General features: G+C 38.3%; 1 protein-coding gene across 1 annotated transcript; it reads right to left on the minus strand.

Moving 5' to 3' along the window:
- Positions 1 to 28: 28 nt before the first annotated feature.
- Positions 29 to 10033, minus strand: LOC133209864 (cytochrome P450 2J2-like). The gene is made up of 9 exons (XM_061348728.1): positions 9332 to 10033; positions 8132 to 8294; positions 7475 to 7624; positions 5973 to 6133; positions 4345 to 4518; positions 3984 to 4125; positions 3193 to 3380; positions 2236 to 2377; positions 29 to 495 (listed from the first exon to the last, which is right to left on the minus strand). The coding sequence occupies exons 1-9, from the start codon at positions 9500 to 9502 to the stop codon at positions 317 to 319; spliced, it is 1470 nt and encodes a 489-aa protein (XP_061204712.1). The 5' UTR covers positions 9503 to 10033; the 3' UTR covers positions 29 to 316.
- Positions 10034 to 23950: the final 13917 nt, after the last annotated feature.

The following is a 23950-nucleotide window of genomic DNA, read 5'->3' on the forward strand; positions in this document are numbered from 1 at the left end:
GAAGAAATGTTTATTTACTTTTAAACTCTCAAATCCTGTGTCTAATTCATTGCTACCATGAGTGTGAAAATCCATTTGTTTGATAACATATTATTGTGGTCATGGATATGCCTATGATTATATGAGCTTTGGCAAGTACACTTATTTTAATTTCAAGAAGTTCAGCTACATATCAGTCCTAAGTAAAACTGCTCCATAGTAATTTGCTATGCTGAGCCACTTACATTTGAATACACTTGAGATAGTGGTACGTGTTTTTAAAGTATCTGCGATTACTGACTGATTGAAGTCTCTCTGCATTGTAGCGTGTTGCAGATTAGCGTGGAATAGCACAGAGTTTATATGGATGTGGCTGCAGTATTGCACCTAAAATGTACTCCAGATTGATTTCCTTTACTCCCTCAGGGAGCTGGAATTTGAATGCCCGAAGGAGGTTGGTAAAGAAGATGAACAATTCAACTCGTGCCATCTGTTCCCCCAAACATACACGGTGCCCTGCAGAAGAAAGGGAAAAAGAGTTAGTTGTATACAGTCAAATTCTGGAAAAAAACCTTAGAACAAAATTCTACTGAGTTCCGTGAATACTGTTAATGTATGATAGTTATTTCCCATTTACTTCTGTAAGGACAGCAAATGCTTTTGGAGGTGCGGGGAGACATGTATTTAACTGAGAAACTGTACATCTCTAATTATATCAGTCTTTTGGTTTGGGTATTTTTTGCTCCTACTACACTTTACCTCCTCCAGAGCATAAATGAGGTTCTCCCTTTCCATTTGTGCTTCTTGTTCTGTAAGCGCCATGAATTACTGCTCAGTTAAGCCAGGTTTTAAAAGGCTTCATATATTTCAGTGTCTTGTCTTTGGTTCTTGAGGAAGGAGGACTGGAGCATTGTTGGGTACAATTCTGAAGCTAAGAAGACGGGTGTGATCAGGTTTTCTTCAACAGAAATTAAGGTAACTACACTGGATCCTTGTAGCCAAGTATCTCTAACACTGTCTGGGGCAGATATGTAAGTTAAAGGAATGAAATGTAGGTGTTTGCAGTGATGACTCAGTGACTCATTTTGGCATACTGTTTTCACAGTGTATTTCAGTATGTGTGTGTGTATGTATATATTCCAGACTAAAAAATAAAATATACGTATTTAGGGTAGATAAATATTCAGGTTAGATAAACATAAAACTACCAAAACAAGTTAAAAAAGAAAACTTCCTATGCTAGGTTGAAATGGTAGCCTAAGTCAGTTGTCTTGATTCATGTAAACTGGTGGACATTTGTGAGTAAAGGAGGTAAGATGCTAAGTACCTGCCTTGCAAACAGATTTTAGAATTTGCAGCCAATTTGGGCAGATGGTTTTAAAATGTGGTTTTACTATGTTTAATTTGACCTCTTAAATTAGTTAGTATACTATTTACTTTTTATCTACAACAAATGTATAATAGTATAATCTGTCACAGTAACAAAAAAATCTCATCTGTTTCCCAGTGGTTTTATTTTTAGATTTTTATACTTTATTTTCCAGTAAATAATGCCAGCTTCCTGCTTTGTGCTGCTTTTCCTCATAATCTGTTTATTGGAGAAACTGGTTGTCTAGAGAAGCCCTCTGAGTTATGTTTTATACTGCTTTTCATATTTCCTAATGACCCATGTCTTTGAATCACTACCTTTTGGGTTGTAAATAAGGTAAGTTTTACATCATAATGTGCTTTTTAAAAGTTAGAATTATTTTTTTGTAATTGGCTTATATTCTTGTGATAAGATTGGATTTAGCTAGTTTTCTGGAGTTACAAGAGAATGTGCTGCCAGACTAATACTGTTGGATTTGGGAGACTGAGTTTTGGTTTTCTGCTTTATCACACATTTTCTTCGTCTACTTTGACAAGTCAACTTACTTTTGTCTTTGGGTTTCCTGTTTGTAAGGTGAGAATAAATCAATTTTATGATTTGAGAACTTAATGCATTAGGAATTAAGGACCTCAAATACCTTTAGGGTAGAAATCATACATACACCTTGGAAAAAGCATAATGTCCTGTAGCCATACTCATATTCTGTTTGAATGTATGAAAAATAAAATGGAAGATAATATTTGTGGCTCTTACAGTACAACTACTGACTTTAAATCTTTGTGTCAAATATTTTTTCATAAAAGTATGTTTTTAAAGTTTTAGAATTCAGAAATAGTGTGTCGGTCTTGCTGCACGACACAGCAAACAGGAATACACAAGCATCTTACCTGCTGAGAAAGGTAAGAATGCTTCTTTGTTCACAAAGTTGCCATCCAAATCAAGGAAGTGGTTTGGGTTGAACTTCCAAGGGGTCGCCCAGTGCTCAGAGTCATACACAACAGAGTGCAGGTTTGGCAGTACAAGTGTGCCCTGCAAGAAGAAGCAGAGATTATATTTTTCATGTACATTTTTTTTTACTTTTCTCTAATAGATAATACACCATCCTGTGCCTGCAGCCCAGTGTTTGCATGCAGCTCATTCTTTTCTTGTGCACATTCAGGCATGACAAACTCTTGTATCTTCTGTTTGTCATAACGTATTAGGTGTTTGCCTTTGTATAAGTTATTTTCTGTCAGGATTCCTGAAAGTGTCTTCATGTCTAATCTAGAGGGAGCTTGGATCATTTTGCATACTTGGCAGACTGATCATAACACCTTGCTTTTTGGAAGGATTTTTCAATCCCATCACATGAATTCTGTGCTTAATATGTTTGGGACATTCATATCATGCCAATGTGACTGTCAGATGTATTGCTGCCATGTTAAGCATGTGGAGCTTTTGTGTATGTGTTTTTGTTTTGTTAGGGATGACAGTAGGTTACTCCAAGCTGTTCTCTTATGTGTGAAAGTTAGCTTGCTTGACGTTCATTAGTCCTCATTTCTTCATCATTCCTTCAAACGCGTGTTCAGCTTTAGTACTCAGACATCATCCATATTTGACTACTGAGAAGAAAGACTTGAGTTCTCCCTATGTTTGCTACTTGTGCTGTTAGCTTTTCCCCAAGATTCCTTTTACATCTGCTAATGTAGATTTAGCCTTGGTTCAAAGCACTCAGCTTTGTTTTGTGTCTGTGACATGCTACCACTGTGCTCTATACAAAGTTAGGATTTACAGAAGCTAATGTCATGTAAATAGTAAATATTAATAGCCTAAAGCTTAAAGAAGCATGGAGGTATGCTCTGTACCTTCTTAATGTGAAAACCCAGCAAAGTTGTATTCCTCACGCATTGTCGAGGGACCCCAACAGAAGTAACATTGCTGTACCGCAAAGCCTCGTGAATCACAGCATTTGTATACGGGAGTTTCTTGCGGTCTTCATAACTGATGAGATGGGAGGGCTCCAGAACAGCCTCTATCTCTCTTTGAACCTTTTCTGCAGAGAAATGAAAATATTTTAACTTCCTCCCTGCCACCTTTTCCAGCAGATTTCTGTATGAGTATGCCTAGGAAGAAAAAATAAATTATGTTGCTCTGTTGGGTTTAGTTGATCAAGAAAGTGTGTATCCCCAAACCACAGCTGATTTCTCATTTAAGACACATCTTACTTGGTGATGACAATAATACCGTCCTATGTTCAGAAAAAAAAGATTAAAATTTGAAATTACAGGTCTAATTTATGATATGTTTATAAATACACATAAGAGATGCTTTTTTAAAGCTTTTCCACATTGAATGTTAGGAAGAGACTATGAAATGTCTTTAGCTTGTTATTCTGTCTTTGCCATCCCCTTCTACTGTGATAAAACAGTGGCTGCTACCAATACTAATTTGTGCTAGTGTTGCCTCAATGAACTAATGGGGAAAGCACATTTGTTTCATTTTCTGTATTTTAATTCTTGATGTACCACCATTCATGTTAATTGTTAAGGGTGATTTTGATTTACTGCATGTGGCTGAGCTAGTACTTAAATCATAATGAACATAATTCATTATTATAATGGTGAATGCGGTGTTTTCTGGTAATGCTTTTGCTCACCTTGTATTTCTGGGTATTGTATCATATAGAGCAGTGCCCAGAGAAGGGTAGTACTTGTTGTTTCTGTCCCTCCAAGCAAAAGATCAACTACAGTCTGCACCATATTATCTTTATTAAATGTAGAAGTAGGGTCGTCTTTAGTCTGTAGAGTATATTCATAGGATTATGAAGTGGGTAATTTCAGACATTTTATCATTCACATAGAAATTGTCATTATTTGATGAAAACAATGAGCAGCCCTTAAAAAATAAGTTAATTGCTAAACACATAAAGCATGCATATAAAAATTCTGTAGCAGTTACTTGAACAGCAGGTATGTGTAGGCCAAGGAGAGGGGAGAGTGCAATTAACAGATACTTACTTTTATTATTTGAGCTAGGTAGAAGTCGATGAGATCCTGTGAAACACCTGTTTTTTGTCTCTCATGAGCTTGGACCTCCTTCATAACTAAATGGTGCATGAAGTCATTGTATGCAAACACTTTCTGATGAGGTCCTGGGAGGTGGTGCATAAGCCATGGGAAAGCATCATACATCTGTGATTTTAAACAAAAGGGAAGAAACAAGAGCTCTTATAAACTGACAACCCAATTCTGATTTCCTGATAAGTCTCTGAAGTCACCGCCACACGTGGACTCCTAATTAGGATGAGAGGCAATAGACACTAGTCAGAAAGATATTAAGTGTTAGCAACAGGTTTCTCGGAGTCTTTGGGAAATCTCTGTCTTTGGAGACTTGTGAGTTGATCAGAGGAGTCCCTAAAAAAAATCTGATCTAATTAAGCCTGCTTTGATAATGACATTAGATTAGCTAATGTGCAGAGGCCCTTTACGTTGTAAATTATTCTACATTTGTAAGAGGAATTATGAAAGCTTTACATTGCCCTCTACTTGAGCTTAGAAAACTTGTCTGGTATTTGTTGATGAGCTATTAAGAATATGCAGTGGTCAAAATTGTTGTGATCAAGTTGTCAATATTCAATAACCATAATTTCTTTCTTTAATATGTAAATTGAAGATTGAAGAAGCTGACTTGACCTCTCAGAAGACTTTCCTCCAGGAGAAACTGGCATATGTATATTTTAAGCATCTTTGTTTAATAAACATCAGTTCCTAGGTCTACTAGCAGAGCCTTTGTTTTACTTATGGTCTGTGATGAGGGATGTATTGGCCAGTGCAGACTTCTTCATTCCCATCAGGTAACCAAAATATCAACATCATATAATAGTGGATATCAGGTCACAGGGAAGCAGGCGAATGATTTTACTTTTTGGATGCATATCTGATAATGCAACACGAGCTTCTGAAAATGGGTGAATTGGAGTAATTGAAGTGAATCTGGCTCACAAGCAGATTTTATCAACCTTGATTTTTACTCTGATGTATTATTTTATTTTTCCTAAGACATCTCTCTATGGAAGCATTAGAGATCCTGGTAGTGTTATGGAATGTTGGTGTGTCAAAATCTGCACAACATAATAGCTAGGCTTTCAAGAACTTAAAAATATTCTTCTTCATGTGATGAAATTGTCACCTTTATCTTACAGGAAGCTCACATCTTGGTGGTAATATGAATTACACAAGAAGCAAGATGTCTTCTGAAAAGAATAGGGCTGTAAAGCCTTAGTTCTTTTTAGCTGGACTTCTGTATTCTTCAGACTAAGTGAAAATAAATTTTAAAAGTTGTTGTCTTATTAAGGTTTAAGAATCTTACATACATACTACCTGCAAATGATTACTTGTTTGAAATACATTATATATTTTGGAAATTAGTGAAAACCAGCAGTGATCTAGAATTTGAATTTAAGGACACAAGATTGACTGAGGTAAAGGAGGAATATAAGGCAGTTATGACATATACAAGGTACTACACAGTGGCTCACAGAACAAGGGTATGAAAATGTCTGGTAATCATCTTCTAGTTTGTTTGTTTCAACTTGTTAAGTGCAAATGCACTTTAAGGAGTAAGAATGAGAAAATGAAAATCTTACCCTGCCCCAGATAGTAGCTTGAAAGTAGATCACAGAATAAACAGCTTTGATAAGTTTGCTGAAAGATTCATCCTCACTGGAGAAGCGGTGACCAAAGACAACAGCACAAATTATATTTGCAATAGCCTGGACAATGACAGTGTGGGGGTCGAAAGGTTTGCCTGTGAATACAGGAGGTACCATGAATACTGATGCACAGTGAGAAAAAGTAGACCAGACTACTTTTAGATAAATTTCACAGAAGTAAACTTTAGTAGAATTAGTTTAATACAAATTGTATAGATTGTAAGAGCAGGGAATCTTTGTTTTCAGTCTGCTTTTTACTCTTGTAGAATACAGTGGTTATCAGTTTTGAGAAGACAAACAGTGGGTCTCTTTGACTTGTGGTCTGGGTTGTGTGGAAACACAATTAATTAGAGCATATGGCTTCAAATCTGAAGGTAGGTATTTTAAGTTTGGCCATTAAAAAAAAGAGATCAAACATTCGCCTCCCAACCCCAAACAAAAAAAACCAAACAAAAACAATTTGAAAGTTTTAATTTCTTAGACATGTTGAAATGACTTCTCTCATTCTGGTTTTCAAGTACAGCTTAACAGTTCAACTACATATATTTCCACACACAGCCCTCCCCCCAACTTGACTGAAAAGGCAAAATCAAAAAGGGTTAAATCCAGAAAAAATGAAATTAAGTACACATTTAAATGGCAAGGACAACCTTTGAATTTTGTATTATGGATTTCTGACTTCAGTCTAATGCTTGTAGTCTTTCTGGGAGAGTAATATGATTACTGGGTCTAAAATTGAGGAAGGGTTGCACGGAAGGTAAAGATTTAGGCTGTGTAGGGACTCGATTCGATGGTTTGTTCATCTTGTACATTTTAAAGATCTGGGAATATGTTGCTCTTAGAATAGAAGTGGGCCATTTTGCTGTGTCTAGTGCAAGGAGAGCTGGAGAGAGACCTTAGGCAACTTCTCTGTGTTTTCACGTCAGTGTGGAACATGATGTCCTGAAGGATTTGGCTGTTTGGAATATTTACATTTAATTGCCTTATTTTGACATCATGCTAAAATTCTATTGGTTTCTATTTCAGTCAAACCTTAAAAAGAATTTTTGTTGGACAGCTGAATGATACATTCCTTGCATTGGGGTTCTTCCTCTGCCAAATCCTAAAGTCCTGCTGTCCTAGAATGATTCGCAGCAGGTCACAAGTTGTGTATTTTATGGAGAACAACATAAGGTTTTTCTGTACTCCTGAAACGTAGGAATTTTCACCAGCTGTTACCAAGACTGTGTTGATAATAAACATTTTTTCACTATCCTTATTTCAAAAAATAATTTTATGCTGCCCGCTGCGCAGACAAAACATTTTTTGTTTGTTTTTTGAAAGAATGCATTTAAGAAGCTGGTGAAAGTTCCACTAATATGAAAACTATCTATTACTTGTCAAAATCTACTATATTTCAGAAAAAGCATGAAGTGTTGGTTTTCTAGTGAATTTACCTTTCGTGTTTGCAAAGATGTCCACGAGGTGACAGGCCTCTGCTTGAATTTGGTGCTCCAGATTGTTCTTACCAAGTGCCAGAGTTCTTATAATGGTCATGCCAAAGCGTCTCTGTTGCTTCCAGGTGTGCCCACTTGTCAAAAAAATACCTGAAGAACACAGAAACATTAATTTCATTGCTGGGAAGGGAAATCCTTTCATGAAGGAGGCAAAATTTGATTTGGGTTATATCTCATTAACAAAGAAGACACCGTGATTTCAGATACTGACTTTTGGTTTCTACATCAGTTTTTATGACTGCCAGGTTGCTCATAAATGTGATCCTGGAAGATGAGTGGTAGTCAGTTTTGGTAAGGACAGGTCAGCTTTGTCTATAGATGTGTTCTGATTTAGAAGTGATACAACTGAAAGGCATCTTCTCTAGTTAAATATTCCTTTGAATCTATTGGAAAGAAAAAAAGTCAGTAGTATCCTTTATAAGAGGAGAAATTCTTGTTTTTTTCTTTTACTATGCTAGCTCTGCATAGAGCTTTTTTTACTTTGTAAGCCCCGTGATGTACTTGTATAGCAGTAACTCATGAACATGTGCATGTATAGGAAAGCTTCTTTATTCTTTACATCTTGTTTGTATTTCAGTATTTTGGGACATCTTGTACCTTTCTCACCCATCATATCCCTGTAGAACGGGGTGAGAGGTCTTCCAGAAACTTCCTCGGAATGGGTGATGATGCCATCTTTTACTGCTTTGTACCCGTTTAGTACAACCATAGGTGTCTGTCCCATCCACAATGTGTAGATGCTTCCATAGATGTTGGTTAACTGAAGAGTTAATAACAGTAAATTAATAAGTATAAACAAGGAATGCATAGATTTAAGTACTTATTTTAAAGAGTTTTCTGTAATTGTAACCAAGCCCATTTGTCCTTATTGAGTTGAATTACAAGTTTGAGAAAAAATTTACTGTTCTGTTGTGATGTGCTTTGGGAATAGAAGATAATTGTGGAATAAAGACGGAGGACATCTCTCAGGAGACAACCTCTGAAAATTTCACAGAAAGAGAAACAGAGGTCTTCTCTGACAGCTCAGAATCAAAGAACAAATCAATACAGAGCTTTTCTGTTTATTAGATTTTTCTTGCCTCTAGCTTCTGAAGAAAGCAAAGAAATTGTTTTGCATTCTTTCCTGTAGCTTCTATGTGTTTTTTCACATTTTTCTCTATTGTCTTTCTTCAGATCATGCTTGCGTTTTTCCTTAAAATAGATCCTTAAAAGTTCCTTACTTTTAAAAATAATTTAAATTGGCTTATAAAGCAATCATGCTGTGAACATAACAGCAACAACATTTTCCTTCTTGTTTTTTTGGTAATAATCTGTTTACTGAAGATAATCTGTTTGCTGTACAAATTAAAAAAAAAAAAAAAAGAAAATGTCAGTTTTGAGTATATGTTTGGTTTTCTAATGGAGATGGAACCAGTGTGGCTTGGAGATGTTTCACTGACACTGGTATCAGACAAAGGAATTTCTTCTAGAGATGATTTACAGGGCTAGGTATCAACACAGAAATAGAGAATGAAACTGTCCATGGAATATCGTGCTATCGACAGTGCTTGTGATAATGTTATGCATGGGTGTTACTGTATCCAAAAGAGAAAGACAATAAGAAGGAGTAAAGCAATTATGGTATTTATCACTCAGAAATACTTTTAATAGTGCAAGGTCCTTGTATTCTTTGAAAGTGGCTGATAATCAAGCTTGAGGTTAAAAAGAAAAAAATCCCAAGTTTAGACTGTTCCTATACAAAGTACAAGTCAAGTTAAAATAGATTCAGACTGAGTTTTTGACCACAGTGATAAATACCTTAGTGAGAGTTTCTCGACGGAGTCTGAAGTTAAGCAGCCACAAGTTTCCAATGATGGGGAGGGGAACTGGTCCTGGAGGAAGCTGGGTGCGCATCCATTGCAGCTTTAGGAACTGCAAAATCAGAAGACACACTACTAGAGGTATAAAAACCTCTGCAATCCCTAACATCTTATTAAAAATTTTGTCACTTTTTAATAAGACCTCCTGTGAAAGTTTGGAGTTGCACAGGTGAGTTTGCTGCTTCTGAAGTTAAACTTTTTTTGTAGAGCCTGTCTGCATTAGCCCTCTCTCTCTTTTTCTGACAATTACAGTTTTCCCAAGCTGAAGTCCTTAGAAAGCTGAAATATGTGATCCTTTGCAGTTAGCCAAAGTCACGCCTACTCTTTTGTATCATCCGTCATTATGAGCTGTTTCTTTTTTCACTTAGATCCAGTATCGACGCTAAGAAGGAAACAAAATTCTAAATGCCAATTATTGAACAGTTACCCAAGGATATAAAGGATATAATGGTAATACCTCATGCAGTTTCCTGTAGTTAAACATTAAAATACCAAGGATATGTGACTTAGTACCTTTCTGAAATACTGCAATTCTTATGTGGTTTCTTTTATAGAAGAAGAAACATCTACACAATGCCTGTTGGTTAGGCTATGGTCTCTGAGGTGAAAAAGAATCGAATTAGTTCAGCTTAAAGCTAAATTAATGCGTTTTTTTGTTTGTTTCCTTTTTTAAAAAAGTGTAAATTTAAGTATTAGACTATCTACTTTCCCATTTTATAGTATTCTAGGTATTATGTGGAACACAAATAAGACATTCTTCAGTGCATTGAATGGTGTTTTCTGAATTCATTTTATTTCTCATGGTAAGGATTCAAATTTGCTGTTGCAAATTTTGGTGGTGAAAAAATGCACAGGTTCTATTTTCTCTGTGGAAAAGAACCAATAAACTGAAGAAAGAGGTGAAACTTCTTATTGATTTGTGGACTCCGCAAGCTTTCCTGGAGATGTTTGTACCAATATGTAGCAAATTTTAACTTAAGAGACTTACTTCCCTGTTAGTCGCTAACTTTGGTATAATCTATGGACTACAGTATGTTGCTTTGAAAGTCTGGGTAATCTCCACCATTGGAAGGCAAGTGGAAGGCAAGTAGAAAGGCAAGTAGAAAAACCACCACCCCAGATTCTGGTGGTTTGGGGCAAGATGGGATTTAGGTAATCTCTTCAGCTTCCTTACAGATTTTTTTTTTTTTTATTTGGGTTAATTGTTACTCCATTGGGACAGGATTTCAGACCTCATCTTTCATTTTACCTACTCCTGTTTGGATGGCAAAGTCTGTTTTTTCCTTGCTTTCAATGTACAAATTGGACATCTTGCTGATTCAGAAGCAAAACAAGTTGCAGCAGTGAAACTGCAGTTAGAGTGCCTCTGTCTGCTAAATGAACTGTCAGGAACCATCTCATTTGGAATTTAGGAGGCAAAGGAAAGAAGATAGATGATTCTCATATATGTGGGATTTCCGAGGTTGAGTCATATTAGTGTGATGGTGCATCAGAATTTAGCCCTAAAAATCATCTTAAAGGTGCCCTGTTTGATTATTTATTGCCCTGTGGTTTTCTATGAATTCTGACTTCGTATGTTTTGTGGGTTTTTTTTTTGCTGTTGTTTTTGTTATTGACTGATACATTAAATTGGAGTTTTCAACACTTTGATCAAGAACTCAGGTAATGTTCTGTGTTCAAGTATATATAGGAAATTAAGGGATTCCTTACAATTGTATAAATTGCCTGTTTTAAAATTTTATCATCATTTCTCTGAGCAGGCTTGCTTGAATTTTCCAGTCTGCAGTTTCCACCTCAAAACTTTTCAGCAAAATCAAGGATATTGATTGGAATGAATGTATGCTATGATCATGAAATATAAAGATTAAGTGCTGTGCATGGGCTTCTTGAAAATTCCTGTAAATTCCCTGAAACTTCAAGCAACCGTCTGAGTGGTACAGGTGTGGACGCTCCTTTCAGTTAGATTTCAAATGAGATTGATTTTGGTTTTTTTGGTGAATTAATAAAGGAAAATTTGTAAAGTACAATCTTGAATTTTTCAGTCTTGAAAAACGTGTAGATGAGCATTTGTCTTTTTTGTGTTAGTGGCTTTTAATAATTTCAGATTCAAACATGAAATACAGGGCAGCTTCAGGGGACTGCAGAGCAGCAGTGGCATTACTGCATTTGCTTGCTTTACTTTTCTGAGCAGCCACCATTCGACTTCTCTGCAGTACCATGCAGCTCTTCTACTTTAGTGGGCTGCATGTGCTGATGCTTTCCAGAAAGTGCAGAACTATCATAGGGCAAGGAGAGTGCCTGTGTGCCTTTTTTATCTGTTCGTCTAGGTTTTGGGGCAAGAAGTGGAAAGAGAAAAGGTTAAGTACTATCATTTTCAGCAGCATGGTTCTATGAATCTTACGCTTGACAAGTTAAATAGGGGAAAAACCCCGAGATTAATTAATTAATTTAAAATTAAATACCTCCTATGGTTTTATCAGCCAATTCTGTCAGTTCCAGGATAACTCTTATGCTATTGAGCAGTCATTTATCCACTCCCTTTTCCAGGTTTTGATGGTATTTGAAACTTTAAAATGAGTTATCTGTTGAAATTATCTAAATGGCTTGCAGCTTGTGTGCACCAGAACTTGATTTTTTCATGTCGTTGCTCACAATGTTGCAGCCTAGATCTGTGTGAGTGGTCTTGCTGCTTTCACGGTAACCCTATCCATCTGCCTGTGGTTTGCTGTCCTAGACCTTTCTGCAGGGTCAGTCTGGTCCTGCTGCGTACGGCTGGGCCTGACAAGAGGCTTAGTCTGAGCCTGGGCTTTTGGACACTGGGCAGTGTGTTTTCTTACTGCTAGCTGAGAGCTGTGGTCATGCTGAAGTAGGGGGAGGGAAAGTTATTTCAGAAAAGTTTAGGATAAAGTTTACAAGAAAAGGAAAAGCAAGAAAGCTGGTTTAGGGTAATGCAGTATTCCTTATTTTAGTATTTTCAGTATATGTGACCAGTAGCTCTTCATATAAATGTTGCTTGGTCTCCTCTGACACAAATACTATTGCAGGAACTCACCAGTCAAGATGACAGATGTTAAGTTTGGTTGTTTTGAACAGATAAGGGAATACACTTTTGTAATGAAGATTTCAGGACATAGGAGTGAAGCAAATGCAACAACTGCATAGGACAGGGAAAGAACATCTTTAGAAGGGTGTGAAGTAAACAAATGATGAGTATGATGTGCTGGAGGTGGCAAAGGCTCCTGGTACACCTCTGCCCAGGCTGTGTGCCACCTGCTAAGTCATAAATACCAGGGTTCGTTTTTTTACCATTATAGAGATGGGCTCAGTGTGTATTGGAAAACACTGGCTGGTTCCCTGCTGCACATGTATTAGTTGGCATGGTAGGGTGTGTGTGCTGCCTGGCCTGATGTCAAGCTAAACAGAGCAGACAATTGCAGAGCAGGGGTTTTTATTGTGTTTTCCTTTGTTTGTTTGGTTTTTTGTTTGTTTTTTTTTGTTTCATTTTGTTTGGTTGTTTTTTGTTTTGTTTTTTATTTTGTTTCTTTCCAGTGGAGACATTAATTAGGAATTAGGATTTCTCAAATTAGCTCTTCCTTCCTTCCCTGCACCCCCCCAGTCTTTCAAGAGATTCGTAATAGGAGCTGTCAATTGGTGGTCTCTCTCTTCCCACTTGATTTCTTAGTGGGAAGAGAGCTACACGGACTCAAGTATGTCTAGTCAAGCACTGATAAAGGGAGAGTGCTGCTTAGAGCTCAGAACTAGAGTGAACAGGAGGCTGGGAAATGTGAGCAAACGAAAGCACTGTTTTATATGTTGAGTTCAGGGAAAGAGAACTATGTTTACATGCATTATAAAAATGCAAGATATGTTATTGCCTGCTTCTGTCATCTGTGTTGTTGGGACCTGAAGGTTCATGAGCTGTTTAGGTTTCAAGACAGAATATTGGAAGGGGACTTGGGAGCTTCAAATTCTGTTCCTAGATCATAGGAACATTCTGTTCATAACTTGTCTGTGACTCTGGGTATAATCAACCCTGATACTCTCTTTTCAAAGGAGCTTTGAGATTGACTAGTGAAAGCCAAGATGTAGATGGCAGCTATGACTGTTTCTATTCTGTTCTTTCCTTGTGCCCTGCATTTTCTTCCTACCGTTATGGCCTGATAGGGCTGCAAGTGTGCGAGGCAGGTGAGCTTCAGGGGTTGTGAAGACATTCATATCCCTTCTCCCTGCTTAAAGAAAAATAGAACCAAAGAGAAGTTTCATTGACGTATTGATTGTATCGATTCATTAATTTATAAAGCATTAATAGCATTAATTCATTATGTTCCTAGGTGTTTTGTTCTTTCATGATTGTCTCTGGAAGCAAAAGAGGCATTTTGGACTGGCAACAATGAGGAAAATAGGAATAGGGAAAAAAGCCCAGGAGTATCAACTACGAGAGGAGGCCTGTCACTTTGTGGAATACTTACAGACAACAAACGGTGTGACTCAGCATGCAGGTCAAAGGGTGATTCTGCTGAAGAATGGGTCACCTGTAGCTTTTGAAAGTACTTGACAACAAAAATTAACTTTATTTGAGTATCAAAGGTCTTTATCATATGGTCTGTATGAGACATTTCCTTGCAGAAGTGCTACATGTGAAACCCTAGATTATGAACTTAGAACTGAGGCTCCATGGTCCCTGTCTGTTAGTATTATTACTTCTTTAGTCAGTTTTACATTATTTATGGTCACAGAATTGGGGTAAGAGCAAACTAACAAAATAAGTGTCACAACACCCCATGTCCCTCTGCGGAAAATAAATACAAGACCCAAAGTATTAAAAGCTTTGCCCAAGACTGCACAACCTCTGGCTCTGCACAGACCAGTAGTCTTGCCTCTTTTATTTTTTACAGTGTTTTTTACATGTCTGAAGTTACTTTTTACTCATGCCTTTTAGCAGTAAATTGCAGTTTGCCACCCAGCAATATAATTAATGTCAGAAGTGTTTACAAATTGTCATCAGCTCTCCCTTCAGTGGAAAAAGCAGGAACAGTAAGTGTTAATGGTGAATGCTGTTCACTGTGTTTACAGGAAAACCTCTGGACCCCACTCTGGGTGTTCATGCTGTCTTAAATGTGATTTGTTCTGTGATTTTTTTTTGAGACATCACTTCTCTAATGATGGTGAAAATTTTGACCACTTGATTGAATCCATTGAAACTATAACAGTATTTGGGAACAGCATCTCTTTTTTTGTGAGGGAAATGAATTTTTGTTTGTTTTTATTTTATATAGATAGACAATGAAAAAGGAACTTGCTTGTTACTTTCATAACAAAAATAAATACTCGCACACCTGAAATTGCTGGAGTGTGCATCAGAACAGTACTTCTAGATGCCTAGTTCAAAACTTGTTTCAATTGCTTATGCTTCGTCATACCACAGAAATTTCCATGTCTGGTGAACAGGGATGGAAACATATATTGCTACTTGTCTGGGAGATGCACAAAGGACTTTCTCTGATGATACTATTTGGATGAGATAGTATCTCTGAATTCTTCTTACATTCCACTAACAATAAGGAATTTTAAAAGCTCCTTTGATTATAATGATGTCTACACAAATTTGGAGGTAGCAGAGAATATTAGAAAATATTTTTGTTTTATTCAGGAATTTTTATTTTCTAGCCCTTTGATGTTACTTTAATTTTGGATAGGACCAGTAAATACTCCTGTGATGAAAGGTGGCTCTTTTCTTATGTGCCATAATTTGAACTGTTCAGTTCACGTCCGCTGACAAATGGAGATACTGATGCTACTTATAATGAAGAAAACCTGATTCAGACTATATTTGACCTATTTCTGGTAGGCACAGAAACTACAACAACCACTTTAAGTTGGATATTGCTTTTTATGGTGATTTATCCCTATATTCAAGGTGAGTGCACCCGAACATTTCTGCAACTTTTTAGAGATTATACATCTTCAAATGGTAGTAGAGCTTGTTCAAAAAATAGTAGAGGAACTAATTATTAGGGTATGAATCAGGTGAACTGTATGGATCTGTTTTTTGCTGTATCTTTTTTAGCATGCAGGCCAGTCATTTTAGGTTTTGTTTTTAAGAGATCTATATAGAATGCAGGGTCTGATTCATTTGATGAGCTTAGTCTTGAATGAGATTGTTATTGAAGGGGTAATTGTGCAATACTGATTAGACATCCACTGCAGACAAGGTGGAGTCTTAAGGTCAGCCTTTTCAGCCCATGACTGCTACTCTTTGGTGTGCTTCTGACTTCTTTGCAACAGAAATAATTTCCATACAGTAAGAGACTGGTAATATGTGGGGTTATTCCATGAAGCTTAAAACTTCTGTCATAGATATCTATATATAACTAGATATTAAAAAAGACTGGGGTGAGTAGCTTGAAACTACACAATATCTATTCACATAGGAGAAACATACAGGTTGGCAGACTAAAATAAGTGAGAAAAGAAGTCAAAGTATACAGGATAGAAAGGATTAAAAGGTATACAAATCACTTCAAAGGCTTCATATTTGACAATTTAAGCAGACTATCAAACACAGAAGGAGGCTGGCAAGAAGAAAATCATGGAAGCAGTAAGAAGAAGGGATTTCCCATTGCTGTTACCTTCTCAAAAGACCTAAAATTTGAGACTGGATTGCACATACTGAATCTTCAAAACCTTATCTTTCACTCTCTCAGGACATATTAAAATAGTCTTAACTTTCCTGATGCACAAGGTTAATCTAATTGCAAGGATAAAGGCTGTAGATTAAGCAGATCATTTCAGCTCAGGAATTAATTGCAATTTACCATTTCAGCTCAGACTGGAAATGAAAAAAAAAGAGTCATTTAGAAAAATTAATTTCTGTAGGTGCTTCCCAAGGGAGGTAATTACAGAACAGCAATTAGGCCATCTATAGATGACAAGCAAAATTTGTGGTTCTGAGTGAAGAGCAGTCCTTGACCAGTTGCTCAATTGGTCTAACAATGATTAACATTTCAGTTTTGAGTTGATTTCCTGCCTGTAAAAATAAATGTTAATAAAAATCTTTTTTATAAATCCCCTCTGAGTAGTAAAAATAACAGAGGCCTAAATATTCTTACAGAATGACTTTGTCTGCTACCATTATTTTTAAAGTATTACTTGGGTATGCTAAGTGTAAACAACTTCAATGTCCATTTTTACTCAAGTCATCTGCATGGGAATTTGAAGGCATTCTTATTTTATAAAATAGGTTTTTCATCTTGTTGAATGTATTCTTGCTGTAAAAAAGCAATAGGAAAAATTATGAGTATGGTATTTATAGATTGTTATGTACTTAAAGTTGAATATTCCTCCTTAGAGAAAGTCCAGAAGGAGCTGGAAGCTGTTCTCTGTTGTTCCTGTTTAATTTGGTATAAGAATGGAAAAAAGCTGCCCTATACAAATGTTGTAATTCAAAAGATCCAGCAATAGAGTAATGTAATCTTAATTGCGCTTCCCAGAGAGAACATGAAGAACGCATTGCTGCTAGGATTTCTTGCTTCAAAGGTACAAATGTGCTGCATATCTGAATATCTGAGGTCTTGTACACTTGTAATAGGTTTTAAAACTGATTTAACATAACTTTTCAACAACTGAAGCCACTTTAGCTAGTGATTCCCAGAACACTGTCCTTATTTAGTTTCTTTTGGTGTTTCCAAATCTTGCAATAATTTATTCAGCTTCATTTATTCTTTCAATTCTTTAATATATTCTTTATCAGTTATCTGACTTCACATCTGTCAGCATGAATTAGCTATCACGACTGACAGAAGATTTGGCACTACTGAAGAATTCTTCAATCCCTTTATGAGCATGGTGCTTAAGGACTTGTCAAAAGTGGCTATTTAACATTTTGCTGGTTTCATTATTGACAGTTGACAAGATTTGAGGGCTGTGTTTCTGGTTTTTCTTTTTTTTTTCTTTTTTTTTTAATTTTTGACAGCACTGGGAGTATGCTCTTCCTGTAGGATGTACCATGTGAATACCGTATGCCAACATAGAAGGATTATTTTTATACACTGATTAGCTGACAGTGCCATCTGTGGGACTGAAGTAATTATAAGCTGTATTCATTTCAGGTACCTCTGCCTACCTTGTATTTTAAAGCACCCCAGTCTAATAGGCAGAAACGTGTGAAATCAGTAATAGCTTAATTCAACATGTGTTGCCAGTTTCTTTCCCTCCAGGATTACCTTTGTGGGATGGTTCAACCATTTTCACTGCTATGAGCTGGATGGCAGCATGTTCTGATAGGCAGGTGATTGGTGTGAAGTCCCCTCCATACTGGAACTGCAAACATCCCATGGCAGTAGCTGGCAAGGGGGTGCTTCATTTGTATACACGTGGATAGCAGGAGGAGAGGTAATGACAGCAGCAGTTCCTTGCCTTTAGCACCAAAGTTAAAAATCAGTAAGTCTAAACCACAGCTGGTAGTTAGTATCAAAGAAATACTGCTGCTGGCCACATTTAGTAATTACGAAGAAAATGGAGCCTCAACAATCTCATAAATACATTTTCCATCAAATAAATGAAGATGAATCTCAGGCTTGAGATCTAAAAGAACCCACCTTCCTTCCTTTTCTGCTAGAGAGATCCATATTCCAGGCTAGCTCCAGCTGCACCCCTGGCTAAAGCATCTACTGAGCTCAAAACCAAGAAAGTTTTAAAGCTATTGAGTGTCAACAAATAAAACCTTCCTACCTGTGCAATACTCTGATTCCCATCAGAACCTCTGCTCCTGTTCTTCCCTGTGTTTATCTCACATCTCCAAAATGTTCTGTTACCTTTACAGCCTACACCATCTTCCTAGCTTACCTAATTTTCTTATTTATCCTAATTTTTTTTTGCTCTTCATTTTTGTCCTTGGGTCAAGTCTGTCCCTTGACTATTCTTCCACCAGAAGACATCATTCAGTTTCACAAAGGAGTAGAGAGCATAAAGTCCTAGAAGGCCTGTTCCACGTGGCTAAATGTACAGTTTTGAGCACAGCCTCTAGGCAAGTTATTAGGGGTCATATAAGAATTAATGAGATTTTCTTTTCACATTCTTTTAATAGGCTTGGACATTTGAGCCTTAAAGATCTGAGCAGATTACAAAATATTCCTAGATAAACTGGAATGTAATCCTTCAGTGTAACCTAATATGAGATTAAAACTTATTTGTATACTCTTATGCTGTAGTAATCAGTGGTGTCTGTTCATACTTTCTAGGGAAAACTGCATGTTCCAGATTAAATGCAAACATTTCAGAGCATGGAATGCAGCTTTGAATGTGCTTGCTATACAAGTCATGTGTATTGGCTCCAAAGGAAGATCTGCTTCCCTTTTAGAAAGGAGAGGATGAAGTGCCTCCTTAGGGACAAGAGTGTGAAATACCACTATTCCAGCTCTTTTCATCCCTTTTCTAAGGCTAAGAGACAAACCCAGGAAAGAAATAATCTAATTTTGGTTTTCCTGGGGAGTCTGTTTCAGTGTGCTTCTTTCACTGTGTTTTCTGATGCCTGCGGGAGGAGAGAGCAGCCAAATGAACTTACCACAAAAACCACAGTGGCTTCATCTTTCTGCCTTCAGGAACTGATGGTATTTGTAGAACAGCACAGAGCACAGAGGGACTAACAGCTTGAGGTGACTATACACTCAGCTTTTCCAGTAAGTAATGTGAGTTTCCTGGCTACCCTGACTGGGAGGGGATGGAGCCATTACGAAGGTGCAAGACTGGTGTGGAGCAGACATATAAAAAGGTACTGGCCATTCTATTCCCTTTCTTTGCTTCCACCTCATTTCCAAAATCCACTATAGATGTTCTCTTGCCTGGTCTGCCTTCCTGCTTTCACTTTTTCTCCTGGTTTGGCTGCACTTGGCATCACTCTTTGCCACAAAAGCTAGCATGAAATAAGCCTTCAGAGGACCACTCACATATATATACTGTAGTGAACCCAGGTAGGGAAGAAGTATCTTGTGATAATTCTCAAAACACGTAATAAATTGCACTCATAATAATATCTTGTTACTGTTTGTCTCCAGAGGGAGCTCAAGCCAATTTGTTTGAACTTGGTAGAAAGCTCAACTCTGAACTTATGTACAAGACAACTGTTAAGAGAGGGGGAATGCACAGAATGGTAGAATAATCTGTATTGGAAGAGACCTTCAAAGGTCATCTAGTCCAACCCCTCCTGCAATAAGCAGGGAGATCTTCAACTAGATCAGGTTGCCCAGAACCACATCTAGCCTGGCCTTGAATGTCTTCAGGCACATCTGCCACTTCTCTGGGCAACCTGTGTCAGTACTTTACCACTCTCATTGTAAAAAATTTCTTCCTTACGTTCACCTGGAATCTCCCCTGTTTTGGTTTAAAACCATCACTCCTTGCCCTGTTGTAACAGGCCCTGATAGAAAGCCTCTTCCATCTTTCTTATAGACCCTTTTTAAGTACTGAAAGGGCAATAAGGTTTCCCCAGAATCTTCTCCAGGCTGAGCAACCCCAGCTCTCTCAGCGTTTCCTCATAGGAGAGGTGCTCCATCTCTCTGATCACTTTTGTGGCCCTCCTCTGTTCCCCCTCCAACAGGTCCGTCCATGTGTTTCCTGTGCTGAGGGCTCCAGAGCTGGATGCAGTACTCCAGGTAGGGTCTCACCAGAGCAGAGTAGAGGAGGAGTCATCTTCCTTGACTGCTAGTCATGTTCCTTTGAATGCAACTCAAGATATGATTGGCTGTTTGGGCTGCAAGCGCATATTGCCACTCATGTCCAGTCTTTCATGCACCAGTACCCCCAGATTCTTCTCCTTAGGGGTACTTTCAATCACTTCATCCCCCAGTCTGTATTGATAGCAGGGGTTGCCCCAACCCCAGGTGCAGGACCCTGCACTTGGCCCTGTTGAAACTCATGAGGTTTGCATGGGCCCACCTCTCCAGCCTGTCCATGCCCCTCGGGATGGCATCCTGTTCCTCAAGCATGTCAACTGCACCACTCAGCTTGGTGTCACCTGCAGACTTGCTGACGGCGCACTCAATCCTCACTGAACTCCCTTCACTTGTTCTTCTCATCTCACTTCCATCTGTTGTAGCATACATTGAGTAGATGCTCCTTGTTCTTGTGTCTTCAGTCTTTGTTCTGATTCTCTCTGGTATCCTCTTTCTGTCTTACTCCCGTTCTTATGCTATGCAGTTGTTTGTCTTCCCTATTCTATACAGGTTTTTAAATGACATGCAGAGTAGCCATAGTTATGTTCCCTAACAGCATTGCTCTAAATGCATTAAGATAAAAAGCTGATGGTTGCGCTATGGATTGCAGCCACTTCACCTCCACGAGCAGAAGATACAGGGGAATAATGTCATTGTTGAAGAAAATGGCCTCAGGCTTTATTGTCCCTAACAGCAGTAAGAAAATACTATTTTGGAGAAGGAGCAGTTGTCAGAAGGCTTAAGAAAAGAAAGCAAAAAAAACCAAACAAGTGGGCAAGTGCCAGCTTCTCCCTTCCTCCCTCTGGTAGGTCATTGCTAACGGTATTGCCAACTGCATTTTGTTGTGAAAGTGTGTTAAATTCTGGAGAACGCAATCAGCATCAGAGTATCGCTGTTTCTGCACATGGAACAAAAATCACCCAGTCCTTCTTTCCTGGTTTTCTGAATCTTAACCCGTGTTCCCAGGATCTTCCACATCCCTGGTGGGGATTGAGTCCCTGCAGCTGTTGCTTCATCATTTAGGAAACCCATCATGCAGGAGATAGGAGATGTTGTGTTGGCTACATGCTGCAGTGTCTGAATCCTGCTAAAAGGCTTTAAAAAGGTTACTACTCCAAAACCATTGCTAGGGATGAGTTACTGTGTTTAATACACATGGGCCAAGGAGCTGTGCCATCTTAGTGAAATATCTGGGAAAAATTAAGTGGACCCTGATGTTTCAGAGTTTTGCACTTAGAAAGCAGGAGCAAAGGTAGCCCTGGAGGAACTGGAGATCTAAGAAGGAGTTTGGAATTCTGTTGCCTGCTATTGGAATATAATGTTAAAGCATATATATCCTGTTTAGTCCTAGGTTGTTACCTGGTGGAGAGAAAGATGGAAATTTAATGTAGTTCCTCAGGAAGAGGGAGACGATGCTGGGTAAAGAGGAGATACAGATAAAGACCAGCTGAGTAGAGGGAAATGTGGTCTTTGGCCAGTGCAAAGGGCGGCATGATGCAATGCTATTGGCCACCTCGTGCTGTGGTAGGGAAGCCATTTTAGGAGATGGCCAGCACATAGGGAATGCTGTGGCTGCCATTTTGAGTAGGGCGGCTCCTGGACTGGTGCCTGGAGACAACCTGAGGGGAAGGCAGGCTGCTGGCTGGCAGGGAATGCTTTACATGACTGTGTCATGCAGCTCTTCAGAGAGAGGAGCTGGGGGAGGGCTGGGGCTTGAAGGTGCTCCCTCGTGCCCACTCCTTTCTCCAGCACAGTAATGACTGCAAGTCCTGATCTTCTTTCTGTTCAGCTCCATTTTAACTTTTCAGCTACCCTATTTTTTTCGTGGCTGTTCCTGCCCTGTGATATTGCCCCCATTTCAGGCAGGGAAAGAGGACATAACTGCTGCCAGCATAAGGGGTTGACTTCATGGAAGGAAGCAGAGGACCAAAGTCTGGGAAAGACAGGAAATCAACTTCCTCCTCAGGAAAAACGCCACCAGAAAAAGATTTTAAAACCTCCTGAAGTGGTCCGAGCATGAGAGGAGACATGGATCCCCATACCAGAGGAACTTGTTGAATAAATGATGGCAAAGGGGTAAGGAAGGAAGGAAGAGCTTTAAGCTGATGTTAAGGCTGTGATGAAAGGCGTGGGTGAATCTGACAAGGGATTTGTGAGGAATAACTGATACGTGAAAACTCAAGGCTGCAAGGCTAAAGAAAGAGGTCCTTTTGTGAGGCTGCTGCTGTGGAGGTGGTGAAGGCCACAGTCCTTAACTTCTTCACTTCCCTATGGAAAAGATTGCTCAACAAAAATGGCACTTCCTGGTGAGAAGATGGAAAATCTGAATATCTAAAAGGCCAGGGACTGTACTACATTGATTCCGTATGATAAATTGATTAACCTTAACTAGATTTTGTAAAATTACATTGGATACAGAGCAGATAAAACTTACCAGAGTTCTTTCTTATAAGATTTTTTTTCCCCTATGGAAGAATAGAGTTAGATTAGAAGTGAGTACCTTGAAAAATAAGCTTTTTATTGTAAAGCAGCAAAGCTTTTGTAAAAACATAGAAACATCCCTTTCTTCATTAAAACATATTAGCCAATTATGCTTTAGTGGTAATGAAGTGTAGTGGTTGGAGGATAATTGACTTGGAGGTCTGGAAGCTGCGGGGTAGCAAACTCCAGGCAGCTTTTCCTGGATAAGGGCATTTCGTGCCCCAGAACCACGAATCCTGTGAAACAGTTTCTGTCTCAAAGACAGGGCACTTGAAAAAAGCAAGCTGATGCACAAGTTGTCTTGGACAGTTTTCAGGAAATCAGTGAAACTTTTTTTTAGAGTGTTTTGCTTTCAGGGGATGGCTGTTCTTCACAGGGAAACATTTATACATTAGCATTTCAGTCTACAGCTGCAAAGCAGGGCTGTAACTGTCACTGTTATGTGGTGCCTAGAATCCCTCTCATGTGCTTTTCATGGTCTGATTGCAGGCTTGTAAACTTCCCTGATGCTAGCTTTATAGTTTCTGCATATGTTGAGGCTTGGCAAGGAGGTTTGGCTACAGACTGTGTTTATTCTCAAGCTGCCAAGTACAGGACGCGTGTCATGACTAGTTCTTGCTGGGCCCGTAGTTCTTGTTGTAGCTCAGGATTCCCAGCAGGACTTTAAGGTTTCTCTTTTGTTTGTTTTCTCCCCTGTGTTTCAGAGGTACTTGGTACTTTCTGTATGCAGCAGTGCTTGATTTATCTTGCAAGCTTTTTGGTGATTGCTCAAAGTATCCCCTAGGCTATTCACCTTTATGTGAAGATTGCAAAGGGAAACTGAGGAGCAGGCAAAACCCTCAGCGAACTATTGCAGATAGGTTGGAAATAAAGAAAAAAGGTTATATATTAAATCAGTTATGTTTTCAATTACATTTGAAAACCGAACAGATTTTGCTTTTAGTATTAAGCACTAGGTACTCGGATATGCATCTTAAGATAAATGTGGGCTTTTAAGTTTTATCAGCCTTGCCATCACGGGGTATATGTGTATATGGAATATATACAAAACATTTCCAAAACTTCAAGATTTAATATCCACTTACACTTTCGTGCTTAACTTAAATGTATGGCTATTGCTTTTCTAAAAGCATTCATGAAGTATTTGTACCATCCACAATTGCTTCATAAAATTAGATGGAGAATTTATGTGTGGGTATATATGCGTACATTGCCTAGAAAACCTTGGCCCTAGTCTTTTAAGGCACTATTCTTACAAGTCCTGTGATCCATATTTGATAAATATATTCTGAATGAGAAGAAGGAGAGAGGTATGCACTTATTAAATATGCCTGAGCATGATAATGCAATAAGTAGGACAAAAAAGG

Source organism: Neopsephotus bourkii, unplaced genomic scaffold (assembly GCF_033783945.1).
Source record: "Neopsephotus bourkii isolate Nb327-2 ecotype Australia unplaced genomic scaffold, CSIRO-AGI_Nbou_v1 NB_369, whole genome shotgun sequence".
Lineage (NCBI taxonomy): Eukaryota > Metazoa > Chordata > Aves > Psittaciformes > Psittacidae > Neopsephotus > Neopsephotus bourkii.

Bases quoted from the DNA above. Each gene is read 5' to 3' on its own strand.
- LOC133209864 (XM_061348728.1), bottom strand. From the start codon at position 9,502: ATGTTAGGGATTGCAGAGGTTTTTATACCTCTAGTAGTGTGTCTTCTG. The intron at 4,519-5,972 runs GTAAGATTTTCA...TTAAAATCACAG, and splicing joins AAGCTACTATCTGGGGCAGG to ATGTATGATGCTTTCCCATG. The intron at 3,381-3,983 runs GTGAGCAAAAGC...ATTTCTCTGCAG, and splicing joins ACAATACCCAGAAATACAAG to AAAAGGTTCAAAGAGAGATA.